The sequence below is a fragment of the Acipenser ruthenus genome, chromosome 3, assembly GCF_902713425.1.
Source record: "Acipenser ruthenus chromosome 3, fAciRut3.2 maternal haplotype, whole genome shotgun sequence".
Taxonomy (NCBI): Eukaryota; Metazoa; Chordata; class Actinopteri; order Acipenseriformes; family Acipenseridae; genus Acipenser; species Acipenser ruthenus.
Window position 1 is genome coordinate 36,413,457 of NC_081191.1, and position 20,840 is coordinate 36,434,296.

A 20,840-nucleotide genomic window follows, 5' to 3' on the forward strand; every position below is an offset into this window, starting at 1 on the left:
CCCCCGACATCTCTGCCTAGACAACATGTAATACAAACCATCAGGGAACGATGCCACTGTCGCTGAGGAATTGAAGTACTGAGTCTGTTTTAAAACAATGCCGATGTTTTGTTGAACAATTTTATCGACACAACAGTGCAAAAAGTGATTTTTAAAAAAAAGAGTAGGACAGTCCAGCAAGCTTTACAGTTCATGGCAAGGCTACAATTTGGTGCTGCATAAGAAGCAAGTACCATCCTATTATAAGGTTAAAGGATGGAAACGTCTATGTATGAGGGAATCTCGAGTAGAACTGAACCGTCTGCGTGCTACGATTGGGGATATAAGTCACACACAGCCCTCTCCCAGTCCTCCCATTCTGCTTTATTAGTAATATACACAACTAACAATCCATCTATATTTGTTTTCTATTCTTGAACAGTCTTTTATTTATTCGTTGTGATTTTCATTGAAAGAAAGTAAAAGGTTGATGAAGAGAATGGTGAGGTAGGTGACCAATTGGTGATGTCACCAGTTTAATAGACTTTTTTTTTGTATAGCAGACAACGTAGGCCATGCTGATACTCAGAATAAAACACAATAAAACTCAGTATGGTAAGTGATGGTCTATAATTATGGCATACAGACCTGTTCTGCCCATGAGATACATTCGTGGCACCCTGTGGTAACTTCTGTGGTAATTGCCCCAAACCTATTTTTGCATTAGGTAAAAAATAAAAATAAAAAAGCTATTTAAAAAATAAAAAAATAAAAATGTAAAGATTGGTTTAGTCAAGCAGCTTGGAATGTGTCATTCTCCATGGGATTTATATGCCCAGCCTACAAGTGATTTGTTCTTTTTTTTAACGTTTTATTTTGGCCCTCGTGCCAGTTTATTTTGTTCCAGTTTTTGTATATTGTTTTGTTAATAAATGTGTGCACCAGTACTTAAACTGTAGCTTTCTGTTTCTTTCCTGCCCGTACCAGCTTGGGCTGTGATGCTACCCTGTCACAGCTGCCTTGTCTTTATAATTGAGTTTGTTACTGATGATGTTATGTTATTTTAGTGTTAAAACAATTAACAAGAATGACACAGTCAGAAGTTGCAGGTAAACCAAAAAATGTCATGACTCACCAGTGTGATGAAGACTAGCTCCATGGTGAAAAGGGGAGCAATTTAAAAATAAATTATAACTTTAATATTCTGCCTTTCAATCCACACTGCTCCTTCTGTGCTCACAACATTTGTGAGCTATTTTGTGTGATGCTCAAAATACACAAACTTGCCTCATCATAGAACCCTTGGCTTTCAATGTTCAGCTGGAAATGAAAGCTGAAGAGCAGTATGATTGAATGCATGACTCACCAGTCGCCTCCTGAGATTAATCTGTTGCTTTAGCTAGTTTGTACTGTAAGAATACAACCGGGCTACACTGGCAAAAGCTTGGATTTTACATTTCAAATGACGCTATTGTGTCAGGGGGCTAATTCCATAATATCTATTGTTACTACTGTCCTTTTAGCGTGAATGAATTAGTCTCAGTAATGTGCAGTGATTGTTGGACTGGGTCTTGCAGCCAGGGAATGTGGTGCAATCAAGAAACACTACATTAGAAGTACAGGAGATACTGTCATCTTTGAGGTCAATTGAAGATGCTTTTTTTTTTTCTTCTATACCATAGGCGCAATATCCTTGTGTCATGATATCGGTAATGTAACGTAATGTGGAAAGCAAAACTCCCTTTAGCAAACCCTAAAGGGAGAGCTAGTTTTAGGCATTTTTTTTTTTGCACACATCTTGCTTGTAGGAATGCCAGCCCACTCAACAAGGATTATATTGCCTATTCACTCATCATTACTTCATGCCCATTCTGATGCTTTAATTCCTCTTGAATTGCCATGCCCTTGGGCCGTGGTAAATGTAAGCTTTCCTACATTATTCAGAATGAAAGTCTGAACATAGGTTTCTGACAAATTTGTCTGGATTTAGAAAACTGCATCATTTCATTCAGACGTGGCTGCTGTACTCAACCCTTGAGCTGTGTCTACAGTACAGCTTTTTGACCATGCTTACCTTGCTCATCTGCAGCAAACAAAATAGAAACAGGAAAAAAAAATCCAGCATCCAATTACAACAGGACAAAGATTGTCTACCTCAGCTGATCTTCTGAAAACAAGATTTTTAAAAAAAGCATTTGTTAAACTCATAACTTCTGACCTATTCTTTGCCAACCAAAATTGAAACCTGTTCTGGTTTATGGTACTTGATGGGTTGGGCTTTTTCTTTTTTGCCTGTTTTACCCCTCTCTGAATGCTTGCTAATTAAATATACCTGAATATGGTCTTCCAAGATGTATCAGTTTACTTACCAATGTACAACAGCTGAGTGGGTACTGTATTTGTTCATTTTACCCACCAAAAATATGTTCCTCCAGTGCTGCAATGTGAATGGAGTTCTCCCATATCTGCAGTTGTCTCATATTTACTTGTATTAAGAACATGTCCTATATACTGTATATTTAGGCAGTGATTCAGCCATTCAGGGTAATTGATTCCTGATCCAAACCTGATTCTAGACTTGTGTATAGATTGATCCTGGGGGCCATTTTCATCAACAGTAAACAGATCATCTTTTTTGTGGCGGTCAGCATTGTTACTCGTTATAGAGGACAGTGGTGTATTTACAACTCCTGGGAAGTGCGAACATAGTACAGAGGAAAAGAACCTCATTTGTCAGAGACATGCAGAGAAACATGGCAGGCACATATTGCCTCTTATTTCATCTTTCAATTCTACTGATTTCCCTGTGACCTTAGTGTGGTGTTTTGTAGAAATGTGATGGGTTTTTTTTGCCGGGTTAATCAATGTAATCATTATAATTGATTTGAAAGTTGATACTGTTTATTAGATTATTATTATTATTATTATTATTATTATTATTATTATTATTATTATTATTATTATTATTATTATTATTATTATTTATTTCTTAGCAGACGCCCTTATCCAGGGCGACTTACAATCATAAGCAAATACATTTCAAGTGTTACAATACAAGTAATACAATAAAAGCAAGAAATACAATAACTTTTGTTCAAGTGTGACAAACCACAATTCAATAATACAGCAGATAATAGTGATAGTTACATCAGGATATGATTAAATAGTGATAGTTACATAAGGATATGATTAAATACAAAATACTACAGGTTAAAAACTTGGCAGATTACAGTATTCTGAAGTACAGGATTAAATGCAGTAAGATAGGGGGCAGATAAGAGCAAAATAAAGCACATTTAAATGAAGGGTGGTAGTGTCCCAGGATACAAACAGAGGAGTTCTACAGGTGCTGTTTGAAGAGGTGAGTCTTAAGGAGGCACCGGAATGTGGTCAGGGACTGGGCAGTCCTGACATCTGTAGGAAGGTCATTCCACCACTGCGGAGCAAGGGTGGAGAAGGAGCGGGCTCTGGAGGCAGGGTAGCGTAGCGGAGGTAGAGCCAGTCTTCTAGTGGAGGCGGAGCGGAGAGGTCGAGTGGGGGTGTAGGGAGAGATGAGGGTCTGGAGGTAGCTGGGTGCAGTCTGGTCAAGGAATCTGTAGGCTAGTACAAGAGTCTTGAACTGGATGCGAGCGGTGATCGGGAGCCAGTGGAGCGAGCGGAGTAGTGGAGTAGCGTGGGCGAAGCGAGGCAGAGAGAACACCAGGCGGGCAGCAGAGTTCTGGATGAGCTGGAGCGGACGGGTGGCGGACGAAGGGAGGCCAGTCAGGAGGGAGTTGCAGTAGTCTAGGCGGGAGAGTACCAGGGTCTGGACCAGGAGCTGGGTAGCATAGTTTGTGAGGAAGGGTCGGATTCTTCGGATGTTGCTCAGGAAGAATCGGCAAGTGCGTGTCACAGTTGATCATTATGTTTCCCACATCACTGTATTTTTATTCCTTTATCCATTTTATTAGTTGGACAAGTTAATGAAAGCACTATGAATTAGTCACCACGTTAGACTCCACACAGTGCCCCCCTCCCCGTTACAGTGCATTACGAAATTAAACAGTTCAATGCACTGCTCCCCCTTTATAACACTGTAGTCAGGAGTCGTAATTACAAGACTGTGCTAATTGTGTCCGTCTTCTAGCGAGAATGAAAGTGCGAGCGGAATGGCATTATTGGGCAAATGGGAGCCACGAACACGCGGCCTTATAGCTGGTTCCATGGTGTTAAGGGACGCCTTATAATATACCTCGCCATGCATTACTTAAACACTTAGAAGGCTACACTTACTGTTTGGAATTAAGTCAAGTAGACAAACATTTTGGCTTTTGCCATTGTCACCAGTGTGCACTGGTTTTGTTAACCATGTTCTACAGATGGGAAAGATCGGATTATCTACTCATTTACCAAGCTCTTACTAGAGTGGTACAAATACAGTATATTTCTGCTCAGCACCTGACAGCCTGTGGCATCGAGTCAGCTGTGAAACTGATGTGTGCCAGCTGTGCACATTTAACACTAAAGTGATTCCTCCCATTAACAGGATTAGATTTATGTTACAGTAAATTGGTGAAATTTGAGTATTTAATAAAGGGAATTAAGACCTTGAATTCTCTCAGCTGCTGAGAGCGATAGGACACAAGAGGGGTTTCTACAGGTGCTTTATTGCTGTAGGAACAGTGCAGGTATCATTGACACTATACAGCACAACCTCCAATGAGGAAAGTTCAGATGAAGTGATAAGAGAAAAGACTTAAAGCAATACCCTGTGCCTTTTTAATAATAACCTCATGATTTTTTCTCATTACTGTTATACTATTTTGACTTTGTAGTTTTGTTTTGCATAAAACTGTTTTGGCGTTTTGATTGTACATGTGTGTAATGATTCTCTAGGAATAAACAGTACAGATGGTGAATTTATGCAAATTTCGATTAGCAACCTTCCAAGAACACGCCTTCTAAAAGTCAGCACAGTCACTTTTGTAGACTGTAGCCACAGTTGCTTTTTACCTGAATGTATCTTGCATAGCTTCTGCCTTAGTTTATGCTACAGAACTGTAAAATATTCACCAAACACAATATTATTTTAAAACATAATCATCAAATAAACAAAAGACCACACAAAGTACTGTAGTAGGAGTGAATATATCATATAAAACATTTACAGTGAGCAGTATCATATCAATGCCTGCTTTCTGCACTGGCAATAAGCTGACAAGAGATTTGCTGTCTGCTGTTCCCTCCCTATCACAGAAAACAATGGCCTCTGCTATAACACAGAATAAAGCTTTTTTTAATCCATGTGTGTCAGGCTGTATTGTGGTATGCCCAGCACAGACTACATCTGAGGAAATTGAGTTGCTGTTCTAGAAGAACAGGAGGCGATGAAGGTTGTTAAAAGGAGGCTCAATAGAAAATCTGCACACACAGACTTTCAATGATCCAATATACATACTATGTACTGTAGCACCAGGATGAGGGTTGTGTGGAGGGGGCAGCCAGCTAATACAGCAGACTGACCAAGGCACTAGCCTGACTGTTTGTCTACTTGACTTGGTTTCCAATAAGTTTGGAATCTATGATTTCAGTGTTTTTGAACTTATGGATGACCTGATAAATCAGACCTACAGCCAATGCCTCACCGTCTGCAATATTTCCATTATCAGGCACACATATTTGGTGTTGTGCTTCTCCCAAGACAGTTGATTATTATGAATTTTTTACCTTACCCAGTAAAGCAATCCAGATGCTTTCTGTGCATTCTTCTGTTGATTGAATGATTGTTAGCTTTCACAGGCATGTCAGGACCACTGGTCACACACAAATGCAAAATATGAGAATCTGAGCCTTTACTTCTTTGTAGATTTGTAAGGCTTACAAATGTAAGCCTAAACATTTGTGCATTTGTAAAGTAAGGAGGTAAGGAGGTTGAGACTTCCACCCATTCCCCAGCTATGCAGAGCATTCCGAGAGTGTTTGGTCCTGAGCTTAGAGAACAAACTTGTTAAATGAAGAACTACAGTAGGAGATATGTTGCTGCCTTCTGAGAACTAATTTATTATTAAACATAATTACATTTTTACTATTAACTTCCTATGAACGCCTTATATTCTTATCCAAGTTTCAGGATCATTAATGAACTGGAGACCTGCTACTGAAGTTACTTCACTGCACATTTGTGTCTCTCAGTTTGAGTTATTTACAGTTAAATGGCTATGGTACAGTATTGCTTTGAACGTCATAGTTGATTTTTAAATGGGCTTAGTTTTTAATTCTCTAGAAAGCTTTTTAGATCAGAGTTAATTGTACTGTAAGGGGCTTTTCTTTTTGTAATGACCTTGTTTGGAGGGTTAATATTTTTATTGGCTTTTGCCATGCAGATTTTGTTCCAGACAAACACAATTCTGCTCTGTGTTATTGTTAGAGTATACTGTCGCATTATACAGCGGGTGAGTTTAATTTAAATTTTTTTTTTTTTTCTAAATGACCTTCTGTGATGCAGTGTAAATTTACAACAAAACTGTGCTTGTAAGTACAAAGTTTTTTGCCTTATTTTAAGATCACATTACCACAGTGTATGAGCACTAACATATTTACTTTTCAATCCATCAGGGAAACCACTGTTTGATAGCGAGACATTCTGTATGACATGCACGCTGTAGTTTTGGTGTCGGTAGACAGCGTTCTCTGCATCAACGAATACAAAAACAGAGAGTCGATTGTCTTCCCTCCCTGTTTTCTTTGTAACAGTACAGTATGTGTAGACTGTTTTGGAGACAAAAACAGTCTAATAATATGATGAGCCTGCAGACTTGGCGATAACAGGATCTCATTCAAAGTGCTGATTGTAGCCATGATTGAAACACACAGTTCTCAAGGAGTTTACCGTGGCAAAGAGACACATGTGCAGTGATCATTTTCTATCTCTATGCAAAAGGTAGAGGACACCTTCAAAAACAAATACAGTACTGTACTTAATACAATTCTTTAACTTACAGTAATTGTAGCACTGGGCTTGATTACACAACCCCTTCCATGGTAAATGATGTTCTCCTCTACTGGAGAGCTGTAGTTGATTTCCAGCTGGTTTTGACTCTTAGCCAGGGCAGATGGACACTGAAATTGTACATCCCCAGGGTCTCATTGGAGCTGTAGTCCCCTGCTGTTTGTACAGTACCTGAAGCAGGCCTTGGCAGCAAAATTGCTTGTTGATTGTCAGGCTTCTTATGGAGAGTAAGTTTGTTCAAACTTCCTCAGAGTAGTCTCTTATCACTCTGATCTATAGTGTTTATTGATGTACAATTTTCACATCAGAAAATGATGCATTTGTGAAGCTGTTTTTGAGCTCCTCCATTTAAAAAAATCTAATACAATTTTGATCGCTTTCACCTCGTGTTTGGGTGGAGGTGGGCAGATTATGGAATTAAGACATTAACTCATTCTTCCAAGGAGGATCACTTCTTGCACAAGAAAACCCAGGGCAAATGTTGTTTTACCTTTTAAAGTGAGCGTTTGAACCTGTACTGTAGGTCTCTTGGTAGTCTATAGTCTACAATCACAATTGGCCACAGTGACTGTCAGTAGCTTACCGGTACCTGTGTTTTCAGTGGACAGGGACACTGCACAGAACTGCTTCATATTGAAAGACTTGCCCAACAAAAGACGGGTTACTTATTTATTTGGTTTCCACAAATATCCTTTCAGTATTGGCAAGCGTGATACAATTATGGGATAAGGTGGGGTTGCTAAACATACACTTCTTGTAATTGTAGTATTTTAAACATGTGTACCTTTTAAAAAACTGATTTTTGTATATATTGTTTTCATTGCATTTTTCAGGTATAATCACTACATAGTCAACACTTTTGCATAAAAAAGAGGAGACCTTCTATACCTTTTTTTGTTGTCATTTATAATTTACAGATTTTTTTTCACATTGAAGGTAGTACACATCAGTACTTTCTGAACCTGTTTTATCCTTATAAAATATGGCCTATACAATACTGTGTTTTGTTTTGTACTGTAGATGTACAGTAAGAATCAGTTTACAGTTAGATGCAGTGCATCTTGAAAGGCAAATGCTTCCTGCCCAATCCCGGCGAACATTACTTTCCAACCCTCTGCAGGTTCACCACTAAGGAAACCGTTTGTATTAAAGAGGGAACCACAGCTAGAAATCCAGTTACGATTTAAAGGAAGGTCAAGCCTTAAGTAGTAGGAAAGGAAAAAGTTAATATTGAAATAAAAACCAAATTGGACACAAGAAGATTGTACATTGGGCTGCTTCTTTGTGTGACTAAGAGTAAAATATTAAAAATGTTTCTATTAGCTAGTGTATTTATTTCTTGCTGTCCTCCGGCTATACAAGTATTTTAGTTAATCAGAAGCCCTGCCTTGCTGGCAGTACTTGTCCTATTCATCAGGATCCAGGATTACCCCTGTCAGTCTGTTACACTTAAATTTGTACATCTAGCGCATATTCAGCTGTGATTGAAACTTGGTCTGGACATTCTTTAGCACAAGTTATTAAGAGTGTCAGTTATTAACCTATATGTTATGTCAAAATTACTTTTTTTTTTACCCTAGCATACAGTGGATGTTGGCCATGGTACTTTTTTATGTTACTGATACAGTGCACAGTACCTCAGATTTTATATTTACAGCCATGTGCTGTTGCTATGACTTGCCACTGTAACCTAGAGCTTCTACATGCACAGAAGCATATTGTTTATATATTTCATACTGTAGGATCTTACTGACCTGACTTTGCATGAGATTGTCAAACGGAAAGCAAAACAATTAGTTAAGAGCCACGCCAGCAGTGGATTTTAGAACATCTTTTAATAATCTCTGATTACACCACAGCGATTTAATTTTACTCTGTGTTGTCAGTTTATAGCCAAGGTAACACCTAAGCTGTTGTTCCCTTCTCTGTTGATTTAATTAGCTTTGAGAAAGTGGCACACACATACTGTATTACATTTCTTGAAGACACTTTTTTTTCTCTCTCTCTCTTTTTGTGCCTGCCCAGCATGCTAGGGAAGCTATTGACATTCAGACAAGAACATGCTTTTCAATATCATCATTAATAAATGGCTGCTGTCAGTGGTAAATGATGTCATGAGGAGTTTTATATTCTGTACATGTTCAATATACTACAGTGCTGACTTCATTGTCCAACAAGAACTGTGAATCTGTGCTGGAGCATCCCCTCTGAAGAGGATCTACAGTAACAGAGCCCCCGATACTGTTTGTGCACCGGTCGTTACATATGCACATACAGATACATACACAATAGAGGAATTGTAACTTTTAATAATATAGTACACATGCATTGTATTCATAAAACAATAGCACTGCCACTGCAAAGTATTCCAAAAGCTTTATAAATATGACACAGAGTCAAGACTGGATTGGGTGTAAATAGGTCAAATTTTAATACAGTGTAAAGATATCAAGAGTTTTGTTTTTGTGGGATCAGAAATACAGAGCAGCTTTTTCTTCCTTTGAGTGAAATCCTAGCTGCTCCTAAGCCTGTCCTCTTGTGGGGACACACTTGGGATTACAAGCCTCTTATCGCAGTTATGCTTCCTTGGCACAAGCGACACACATCCATTTTCTTTAATGAATTGAACTGCTTTCTGTCAGGGAAGTGTAATGGGGAAGTAAAGTACTGTGCAGCACAACTAGCATATCATCTCACATTGGAGGAGAAGGCAACTCTACAGTAGGAAGCCAGCCTGCTCTGGTCATGCATTGTGTAACAGTAAGAGAGCACACTGTACAGTACTTCTGCCTGAATGCCTGTGTTTCTTGCGTTCAGGCAAGGTCACTCGGAGGGTGACATAAATCGGGTCTATAATTGCTGCAGTCTTGTGACTGCTGGAGATGCTGCATCGGGTCAGGAAATCCTGGTGGTTCAATGTCAGATAAGTGCATCATTCAAGTAGGGTGGTGTTTACCTGCTGCTGCACCACTGCAATACGGCACCGTTTTATTATTTTTGCTCTGTGTGTAGTTTTCTACTACCCTCATGACATTGGCCTTACATTAATAGCTTTTCTGATACAATTAAGCTCAAATACACAGTAACACTGTTAAGACCTTTATTTTATATATACTGACAATGTAAAAAAAAAAATATATATACAATATATTTTGAGGGATAGTATGAAGTTGGAAGAAATTTCAATTTCTTTGTTCAATAGTGGAATATATTGAAAAGGTAATTTCTCCAAAATGTTGTCTATTGTACTTTTACTGGGTTGTAAATCCTGTTATGTAGGGGTGAATTTTTGGCTCGCTGTATGTTGAAAGGACAGGTGTCCTATTTACAGTGCAGTGTCTAAATTCATTTATGTGTGTGTGTATTTTACTGTATAGTACCTGGGCTGGGAAGCCTGCATGTTAAATTGGCCTGGAGGATAGCTTTCAATGTGAGATTTGCAGTACTGCCAGTAGTACAAACACTAGTAAGAGACACATTTTGGCTTGCATACTGTATATTACAAGCACTTACTGTTGTTTTATTTTCTGGTGAACCTAATTTTAGGTTTCAGGTAAGGCCAGTAGATGATTAAAATCAGGACTTAGGACTTTAAACCCTTCCTCAGCTGATGGGCTGACTGGTAACTCGGAAATCTTCCTCTTAATCCTCAGCATTGTTTCAGTCTTTATGGTTGTTCTAGACAGTGGTCTGAATCCCAGCGCATTTTTAACGTACATTATATTTGCCTGCTTCTGTCTGTTGGGCATGAGTTTCTAATCCTACCTTGACACGGATCCTTGTATTAGGTCACCCAAGGTACACATCGTTTTCAGGTTGGTTGCCAGGTGTTTGATTTGTGTCTACAGTATATTGTTAACTATGTATAATACTGAATGGTACTGTACTGTAAGCACGTGTGGGAATTCACCAGGTATCCTCTGCTTTAGTGGCTAATGATGCAGATTGAAAGTCTTTCAACAGGAAAATGCTGTTTTAGTAAATAACCTTCTCTTTTACTAACCAAACAGTTTATTGAAGGTCATGCAGATTATTTCATCATGCGCTGTAAGCCTGTAAACATGGAAAACAGTGTTTCCAAAATGTTTTCTATCAATAGCAACTTGTTCCATTACTCATTCTCTTCATGTACTCTAAATACTACTGGGGCAAATAAATGTTGTTGGAGTGTCAGCCATTCTGGAATTCCCTCTTATTATTAGTATTGCTTGCAGTTTAAGTCTTGTGTCTTAATTGCAGTTAGACTATAAACAACAGCGCTACAACATTCTAGTGGACAGCACAGTACAGCAGCTCCCCAAAAAGTGTTGGGGTCTTGAGAAACTGATATTTCCAATATTACAACTGGTTTATCCATTTCCTTTAAAGGCTGCTCTATCCTGTGAAACACTGCAGACATGTCAACCCCTAAGTGTTCATATCAGTGAGACCCCTGTTGAAAAACCTTGGGATTGATGAAACCCTAGACCACTAGAAAAAGCTAGTTATGAAAAGAAAATACTGTCTGCTTTTGCTCCTTTTCTGGAGACGAAATCAAATAAATAAAACAAAGAAATAGTCTAGATACACCACACACTAAAAAAAAATGACATTTAACAGTGAATGTTTATCGTGATCTGGTTTAACATGTAAATTATTCAAAAAGAATACATCTACACATATTTATTTGTAAATAAAATTAGTTTAATATACTTTTTTGTATTGATTTTCAGTTTTAATAAAATCTCCAGTTAGTGTGTGAATGTGATTATTATTGGTCAACATTATTAAAACAACAAAGCGTCATTTTACAGAAATACAAAACCAGTGTGTGGCGCTCCTCATCACTTTGACTAAAATTAAGGTGAAATAAAGAGAGATAGACATACCATCAGTTTCCAGTTGTTCTGTTATTTCTTACCATATGGCGTATTTCTTTCTATTGACTTTATAACCACTGACAGTGTCATCATAAAGAACATTATATGTTTCGACTTTTAATAATTAAATTCTCATTGATGTCCATTTCTCTTTTATTTCTGTGTTAATTTCTGCGTGAACGAGACAGTGACAGTCTGACAGCCTGTCCTTCGACTCTGCCGAGTAATGATGTGTTGCGTACAGAAACGTAGAAGGCTCCTGCAGGCAAAAAGCAAGGCAGTTCTATCTTTGGAGTTAGAGGGGAGTTTGCGTAGCAGCTAGAGAAATATATAATGGTAATGTACCAATGTACTTCATGGTGACCCCCCCCCCCCCCCCCTACCCACCCCCCCCCCCCTCCCAAAATGAGATAATACGCTTGGACAGTTGTTTTGGATTTACCGCTGTGTCATGTATAAAGGGTTTTACAGCCTCGCAAACGATAACAAACTTATGGTTATGCACAAATGTGAGAATCCATTGCACGGTCGTGAGACTCTCAAAATTGTGAAAAACCGTGAGTTTCACGGGTAAACCTTGAGACTTGACATCCATGACACTGGGTGGTGAAATATTATTGGATTAATCTCTTCTCATGTATTACAGTACCAGTACATCACACTTTTTTGGTCATCTTGCATGGAATTATCCTATACAGAATGCCATATGTTTTGTTACAAAAAAAAAAATAAGTAACTGTATGCTGATACTGTAGATATTAAGAGATATTAAGAGATGATAATATACTACTTCTTGGAACTTAAAAAACCCTGTATGGTGGAAATAACATTAAAGAACTGTACTCATATTTGTGGATTTGTACTTGAGACCATTGCACTATACTGTTTAATGGCATGATTGACCGAAGGCAGAACAAAGAACACAATTTCAGATCCATTATCACCCAGTAATGCAGCTGATGCATAGTTCACACACCCTAGTCTCTGTAAGTCACCTTGGATAAAGGCATCTGCTAAATAAACAAATAATAATAATAATTGTACTTTCCATTGAGGTCTCGGGTAGAGCAAATACAATACTGTGACAGAGTACTCCCCGCCCCTGTGCATATTTTATGTTTTGGGTTATCTGTTGTATTATTATTATTATTATTATTTAAATGTGCTGTTTTGTGTTTATTTAAAAACACACTGTTTTATTGTTATTATTGTTTGACGGTCTGGATGGGGTTAAAATGCCTCATTCAGATAAAATCATGAGAATGTGTGGTCAACAGCAAGTGCTTATTGATAAACTGGCTGTTGACCATGCATATGATAAAACCTGCGCAAGTCACACTACTTGACTTCCCCAGGATGAGCTATCCTAGGCAAGTTTCATACCAATGAGTTCACTACAGGAGTGAAAGTACAGTAGCTCTTTCTTGATCTGCACATTGTACTGTTCTCTCAGAAATAAGATGGTCTACATTTTGATCCTCTGACAAACACAGTATTAAATCATAGTAAAAACAAATGTTTTATTTGGGAACAGATATATACTGTATTGAAGACATACATTAAGTCTTCCTGGTTAGACCACTCTTCAGTGAGAAGCCTTGGAGGTTAATACTCTGTGCTCTCGGCATGCATTTTTGTTGCTGACAGTATACAGTAGCTGACTTGATGGCGAAAGAGACAAAATACAGTGATAGGTCGCAATTAAATGATATTCCTGATATAGCAGTTGACTTGTAAGCTGAAATCCAATAAGGGGTTTCAGATGATTTCCTAACAGTGTCCGCTGAACAGATTACAAGGGCAGCCAAAATCCTGAAAGTGTGTTGCTGACATTGTTTTTTACGCCAGCAACTGTACCATACCTGTACAGTAGTAGACAGTACTGGGAAGAATTTCAAAGTATCCAACTGTATATCGTGGTTTCATCAATTTCCTTTGAGTCTTTGAGATCTGCAGTAGCTGTAAAAGCGGGAATGGCTTTAACCGTGTACAATGCCGTGTACATTCTTTATATGAATCCCTGATACTACTGAGTACAGTATTGTGGGTTAAACTGTACTCATCCATACAGTTTCATCCATATTTTAGAAATGTTGGAACTTATTTTATTATCCAGTAGGTTGCTAGGATTAGGTCAGAATGAGTTTGTAGTGAGTATACTGTTACAAGAAGAGTGCTGAATAAATAAGGTGTGCACACAGTTCTTTAGTGTACACTAAAATATTTGTTTCAGTGCAGTATATTAAGGCACGGTAAGCAGTGCAGTAATGCATTGTGTTTTGTTAAGCCATCTACTGTAAGGCTTTCGTTTCAGGATAGGCACATTTAAGGTACTCAATCCAAAGCTGTCTTTAATCTGCCTGTCTGTGATCTTAGCCAAGCGTGGTTATTTTGATGAAAGAGCAAGTTAATGTGCACTGTAACAGGAACTAGCTGAAACTGGCTGTGTTTTGTGCTGAACAGTCCACGTGGAAAGGTGATGCTTTGCTTTAACAGTTTTGATCAAATAAAGTTCTACCTGAGTGAGTTTGTCTCCTGTTTCTACATTGGTAATGTACTGTTTGCTCTGTTAAACATTATGCCCCTAAATCAGAATAGATGTAACTAAAACAAAATGTATTTAGTACTGTACAAAGAAATTCACAGTAAACCAGTCTACTAAAATGTGATTAGTTAATGTTTTCTTGTTCTGCGTTAGCTTGGCATTTGGTGCATTCTGCTTAGGGTTTGTCTTTTTCCACATAAGATTCACAGAAGATAATGTTTTTATTAATTATATTGTACACTACGCACACAGGGCAATAAAAACCAGCTGAAGTGATATTAATTAAGTTGTCCTCTTGCCAAAATAGTTGGTGGAACCAGAAGGATGAAACCAGGGCAATCCCAAACCATGACAATATCAAAGAAGTGAGCCGAATCTTTTAGAAACACAACTAAAGGTCAAGGAGCGAGCATCTTCAGATGACATTCTTTTATAGTTCCACTTTCTTTTATAGTTCCAAGTGCCGTTGCTCAAATATTGAGCCTTATTGATCCCATACACACTACCAGAACATATATATATAATGTGTATATGTATGTATTCTGGTAGCATGTATGGGAAGTACATAAGTCAAAGAATCCTATGTAGTTCTAAGGAGATAATTGGGAAGGGGAAAGACTACATTTCCCAAGACGCTGTGGGGCTGACTGGCTGTCAGGCCAACAATGAGAGACACCTGAGCCTTATTTAAGAATGACTGTAAAAGGCCCTGTAATTGCCACATGGTGATGGCTGTGGAAATGGAGTGAGAGTACCAAGAGGAAGGTAAAGGAAAGCATTTCAAGGGAACTTGCTAGTTTGGGTTTTGTGCAACACGAGTGCAGAACATAATGTGCAGAACTGTCTCTGTGTTTTTCTGTAGCGTTTACAAGCCGCTAAAAATACATTATTTGAAGTGACAAAGTAGGGATGAGTTAGTATAAAGACAGCATTTTTTTTTGGTATTTGTTTCTATTTTGCTATCTTCCAGTTCATTTTAATTGTTCTTCATCGAAATTAGCATGTCTACTTACTACTTTTGGGATGTTTTGCTAGCAATTGGTCACTCAGTTTTATAGTTTTACTGTACATCTGTAACTGTAAACAAGATGGGTACCGTTACTTCAAATTCTGTGAAGCAGCGCAGTGATTTCGAATATGTGACAAGGCTCCAACTGTCTGTATCCATCCAATATACGGACAGCTGGAACCTTGCACGACCAATCACATTGCTTGTTTCACGTTCCATTGCCAGCCCTGGATTATAAATCTAGAATAATATATGGGCTGCAGTGCATTATGAGAAAATATTTCATCGAGGGGTTATGTGACATCATAAACTGAAGAGCGAAATGCAGCCCATATGTTATTTTGTATATATTGCATGGATATTAAAAATGTGATCAAATATGTTTGTTGTTCAAGATATTGAAAAATACTAATAGAACCTACTTTTCCATGTTCCTACTCACTGCTGTCTCTTTTCGTAATGCATAAATGACAAATAGTGCTGGATTCAGGACAGTATTATATTTAATGAACTTATAATAACTTAGGGTTTCATTGTTTTATTTACAATGTAATTTAATTCTGAGCTTGTAGAAGCAATGTGGATTGGCATCAGAGTCAATGTCTGTAACCTGTTGTGTCCTTTGACCCCCTGACGTCATTCTAAAAATCCAATGCAATCAGATTCTATCAGTTGTTGCTGTTTCTGATTTAACAAGTACAATGTGGAATGGGCAGTAACGTATATGGTCTATAGCAGTGGTTTTCAACCTGTGGTATGCGTACCTTTACTGGTACGCGACAGGCTTGCCACTAGTACGCATCGACAGTTCTTTTATGACGATATGATTCCTCAAAACTCAATGTTTCCCTCAATCATACCATCGTAATGTATCAATCTGTTTGTACCACTGAATCATAGAGAAATTATAAATTATGATGCAGGGCTCCAGACTGCGACTAAAATGGTTACAATGCAACAACAAAAACATTTTGACAAATGTTTTTAGGGGTTAGGCACAAAAATGCTGCATTTCCCTTTAAAAGCAAGTGTCAGTATTTACGAATGCAACATCAGCAGAATATGGAACCCCAGTTTCTTGCAACAGTTGTGATGGTGACCAAACATGTGCGAGTACTGTTGTGTAAAAAAATAGCTTAAAATGAACAGCTGCATTTAAGAAACATAGAACAAGAACAGCAACAAATACAAATACACTTAAAGTTTGTGTATTGCACATGTGCCATTAACAAAATGCCCTGGAAACTTAAAATAATAAAGGGCTGTAATGCAACAAAAAGCGCAAGAATTAAACAAACAAGAAAGTGAAAAGGTTACTGTACCAAGCTGAAAAAAGTTATCTTTGCGAACTCCAGTAAACCAATGTTATTTTTCGCCAGTCAAATCGTGTCTAAATAACGTCTTGAGTCAACACGTCTGTTGCGTCTTGCATCCCAGATATAATAGATTTTGTTACATTGTTCACCGTCAGCAGTTTAAGTATGATTTAATTGCACAGTATTCCAGATGAGCTGATGATATCTCTTCAGCCAAAGAAGCAAGCACAGTAATTTAAGAGCACCGTTACCATTGTGTAAAACAGTATGTAGCATGAGTTTTCTACTAAATCAGGGTCAGCTGTTGCAGGGACAACAAAGTTTATTTTTCAAACTGACCATTTAAAAAAGCAGAACACACAGAAATACTTGGAACTGTAATTAGGAAGTGTACTATGTACTGCAGCTTACTTAATTGCAGTAAACAAAAAAACGCCATTTACTAAATTTAGCTCAGATTGTGCTAATGAAAATGTGACAGTGTGCTTGCTGTGGTATATTTAATATCGTAAATATAGCAGAACGAACTCACTGCAATTTAAACTTGTTTTTACTGCAGAATAAACGGTATGTAAATCATAAGAGCTGTCTGTGTTACATGCTGTCAGATCAGGATGTCACTAGACTGAGCATGGCAGCTGCAGCATGCTGTCTCCTACTGTACAACTCGACACAATTAAAGGTGCAGTCACCAATTCCATACACAGCACTTGAAACATATAAAAAATATAAACGTGTGGATTTCATGAATAGATTGACCATTCAGCAGAATGAGGCAACAAACAAGTGGTACAGACACAAACCTGGTTGTAATGGGGTAGGTCTTGGTTTTACAACAGCAGTTTAAGATTGCACATAGTTGCTGGTATACCTGGTGGTCCCTGCTGGAAACACTGGTAATTTTACTATACAGAATGTCCCATACGTCAGGCATAGTCTTTTCTATTTCTTTCAGGTGTGAAAGAGGAATTAATTCAGATACTTTTCATGTGCAGAGGCCATTTAAACAGAGAACAACCTATTCAGCAAAATAGATGATTTTGCCTACAATGACTGAGTTATGGGGCATCCTGTATTTAAATAAATGAGGGGGTGTAGCCCAGTGGTGAATGCTGAGCTCTACTAGCAGGAGATACTGTGTAACACACCCAATAAATAAGCCCCTGATTCACTACAGAATGGAAACACACACTTTTCTCAACTGAATAATGCACCATTACTGCAGCAGCTGACATTGAAACAGTGGATTTATGGATATTAGTTTTGTAAGGATGGATGTTGTGGAGGGGAGTAGAGATGAGCATTGGCCCTGCTTGTATTACAAACACGTTTTGGGATGTTTTATGTATATTTATTTATTTATTTAAGTGTGTTTTTTTCTTATTGATGAAGCAGAAAAAAACATGCAGTACATTTTCCAAGTACAAACTAGTTCTTGACTGCCCTCTGCAGGATCAACACTGAGATGATCAAAATACTGTACAGTCATTTTATAATGTTCGTGGTTCTATTTACGCAATGACTTGTGTAGTGTACTGTACTTCCATGGACCACAACTTCCAATCTGGACAAATCTTGATCTGTAAATCTCTCACTGCTTACTGGATTTTGAGTGCACTATTATTGTTTTTTGTTTGTGCAAACCTGTGACACAAAGAGATCCAGTCACCCTTAATTAGGTGGTGACATTTTTAAATCCATACATTTTAATATAGATATTCCTTCTGCAGTGAGTAACGTTGTAAGAAACAAACATTCATTAGATCGCATTCCTTGCCGTACTTGTCAACGTCATCAGTTTTATTTGATTATGGACTGCAAATTTAAAACCATGTAAATGTTGCTGTATTTTATGATTTTACTTATACTATATAGATATTCAAATATAGTAACTACGGTGGCATTAAATTAAGGATAATATACCATTCAAACCCCATGGGTCTCTGTATCTTGCTGCTATTAGTGGAACGAAAATGACATCATAATGCAGTGACATCAGTGTTTGCTTTTTTTTCTTTTTTGCATTTCTTCAAAGTGCTGACACATCTGATTGCTGTGCTATTGAAGGCTAAATGCTGGAAACTGTTTGTCTGGTATTGACAGAACTAGGCATGGCCCCTATAGGATACTAAATGTGAATTTCTCTGCTCTCTCCCCAGAGGATGTATTGACTAAAGATGCTGGGGAATGTGCAATATGCCTGGAGGAGCTGGTGCAGGGAGACACCATTGCACGCCTGCCATGTCTATGCATATACCATAAAGGGTAAGTGTTGTGAACACACGCTGTCAGGCCCAGTGTCTTGTAGAGCACAAGAGGCGTAATTAAACACATTTTGTAAAGTACTATTGTTTTAGAGATGTCTCCATCAGTTTGTGTTCCACTGTCCTTCTGGCTGAAAAGTCACATTAACAAGTCAAGTCACAGGCAAGAAACGTGTCCTGTCAATACATTAAGGTAGCCACAGAATTCTCCTGTTTGAAACTGCTCATTGGTTTTACACTAGCCAAAGGTTTTTATTCATCTCAATTAATTTACAGATACAACGAGGTGCTCCTTAACTGCACATTAGCTTATAGAGCTTTTAAGTGAACATGCGTTTGGCTGCTTACATTAAAAACTGTAGGTCGCTCTTGTATTGCAATAATAGAGACTTTTTCAGAATGATCTGGGGCCATACTGTACTGAAGTGTGCATCTCGGGGAGGCGGAGACTGAGACATGTTACACTCATACTTGTCTTGTTTTGTGCTTGTTTCTCTTCCTCAACAGTTGTATAAATGAATGGTTTGAAGTGAATCGGTCATGTCCTGAACATCCATCAGATTAAAGCGCTTCATTACTTTTTGCACAGGTAACAGCACAAAGCGCTTTTTTTCTCTTGTACAGTGTGGTGCCATGTTGTATTTCATAAAGTACAGTATGTATTATGGATTTACTCTCAAAGATCTGCTTTAACATAAGCATAACTATAAAGGTGCTGAGCCTAACCTTGAAGGGCTACTGTACCCTTTAACTAATAATAATGATAATGAAGGTAATAATACATTACTAAGAACGTCAATATGATTTAAAAAATCATTGATAAATCGAGTGTATATTTAAAATAAATACTTATTTTTTTACTGATTTGTTATCATTTTGCCTTTTCTCTTCTATAGGTTTCCTATTTTCCTGTTGAAAGTGATCTGCACTAATAATGAGAGACTCTGCAATCTTTTTAGGACTTATGACTGACTGAATGACGGCTAGTACACAAACTGCAATTAATCTACACTGTATTCAAGAAATCATACTCACGATTCAAGCCAGTTGCCACAGCACTTTGGTGTGCCAAAACGTATTAAATCAACCACCAGGGATTACATACATACATACATACATACATACATACATACATACATACATACATACACACATACATACATACATACATACATACATACATACATACAAACAAGCACACACCCATGTCCTGTTTAAAGCCATTCTGGATCCATCACATTGTAGTCTTCATCTAGAAGCCACATTTATTTGAATCAATTCCTCTCCAGTTTGTGCACCCCTGTGACAGAAGTTAACTTTTCACTCTTATTAATCAGTGGATTCTACCACCAATGAGAATGGAGATTGTTTGCAGCGGCTATTTTGTTTTTGGCTGATTGATTTAATATTGTTTTTTAAATAAGTGATCCTAGCAGCATACATATCATTTTCACTTTTGGTCTTGATATGTGTGTACATGTACACGAGCACATTCGCTACATAAAAAAAAAAACACAGGGGCTTGAACATATCGGTGCAGATAATCAATGTATTGTCTACTTGCCGGACTGATACTGGCTAGTCATAAATTTGCTTCTAACACAGGTGTCTCTCTCCCACCACTGCCTCTCAGTGCCTTCACAGTCAGACCTAAAGGGAATACAAATACAGAGCATACCCTAGTCCTTGAAAGTAGGATATGTTGCCGAATGCGGATTCAAATTACATCACTGTTGGCCAATGTGGGCAGCAGCATGGTTGCATTTGAGAGGCACACCCTGTGCAGAATATAAGCGACAATGAATGTGATGATGTGCATTTTCAAAATAGCGAGCATCAACCTTTTAGCTACATGAGCCAAACTCTAGACCTTAGAGAAT

General features: G+C 38.0%; 1 protein-coding gene across 2 annotated transcripts in view; it reads left to right on the forward strand.

Moving 5' to 3' along the window:
• Positions 1-20,498, forward strand: part of LOC117435746 (E3 ubiquitin-protein ligase znrf2-like) — a 64,588-nt gene extending 44,090 nt beyond the window's left edge. Inside the window, exons 3-5 of one of the 2 annotated variants that reach the window (XM_034059156.3) lie at positions 18,856-18,961; positions 19,468-19,549; positions 19,857-20,498. In XM_034059156.3, coding sequence (XP_033915047.2) covers positions 18,856-18,961; positions 19,468-19,525 — 164 coding nt within the window. In that variant the 3' untranslated portion in view covers positions 19,526-19,549; positions 19,857-20,498. Of the gene's footprint in view, positions 1-18,855; positions 18,962-19,467; positions 19,550-19,856 lie in introns of those variants that run through there. The other variant, XM_059012839.1, reaches the window with a different exon arrangement.
• Positions 20,499-20,840: the final 342 nt, after the last annotated feature.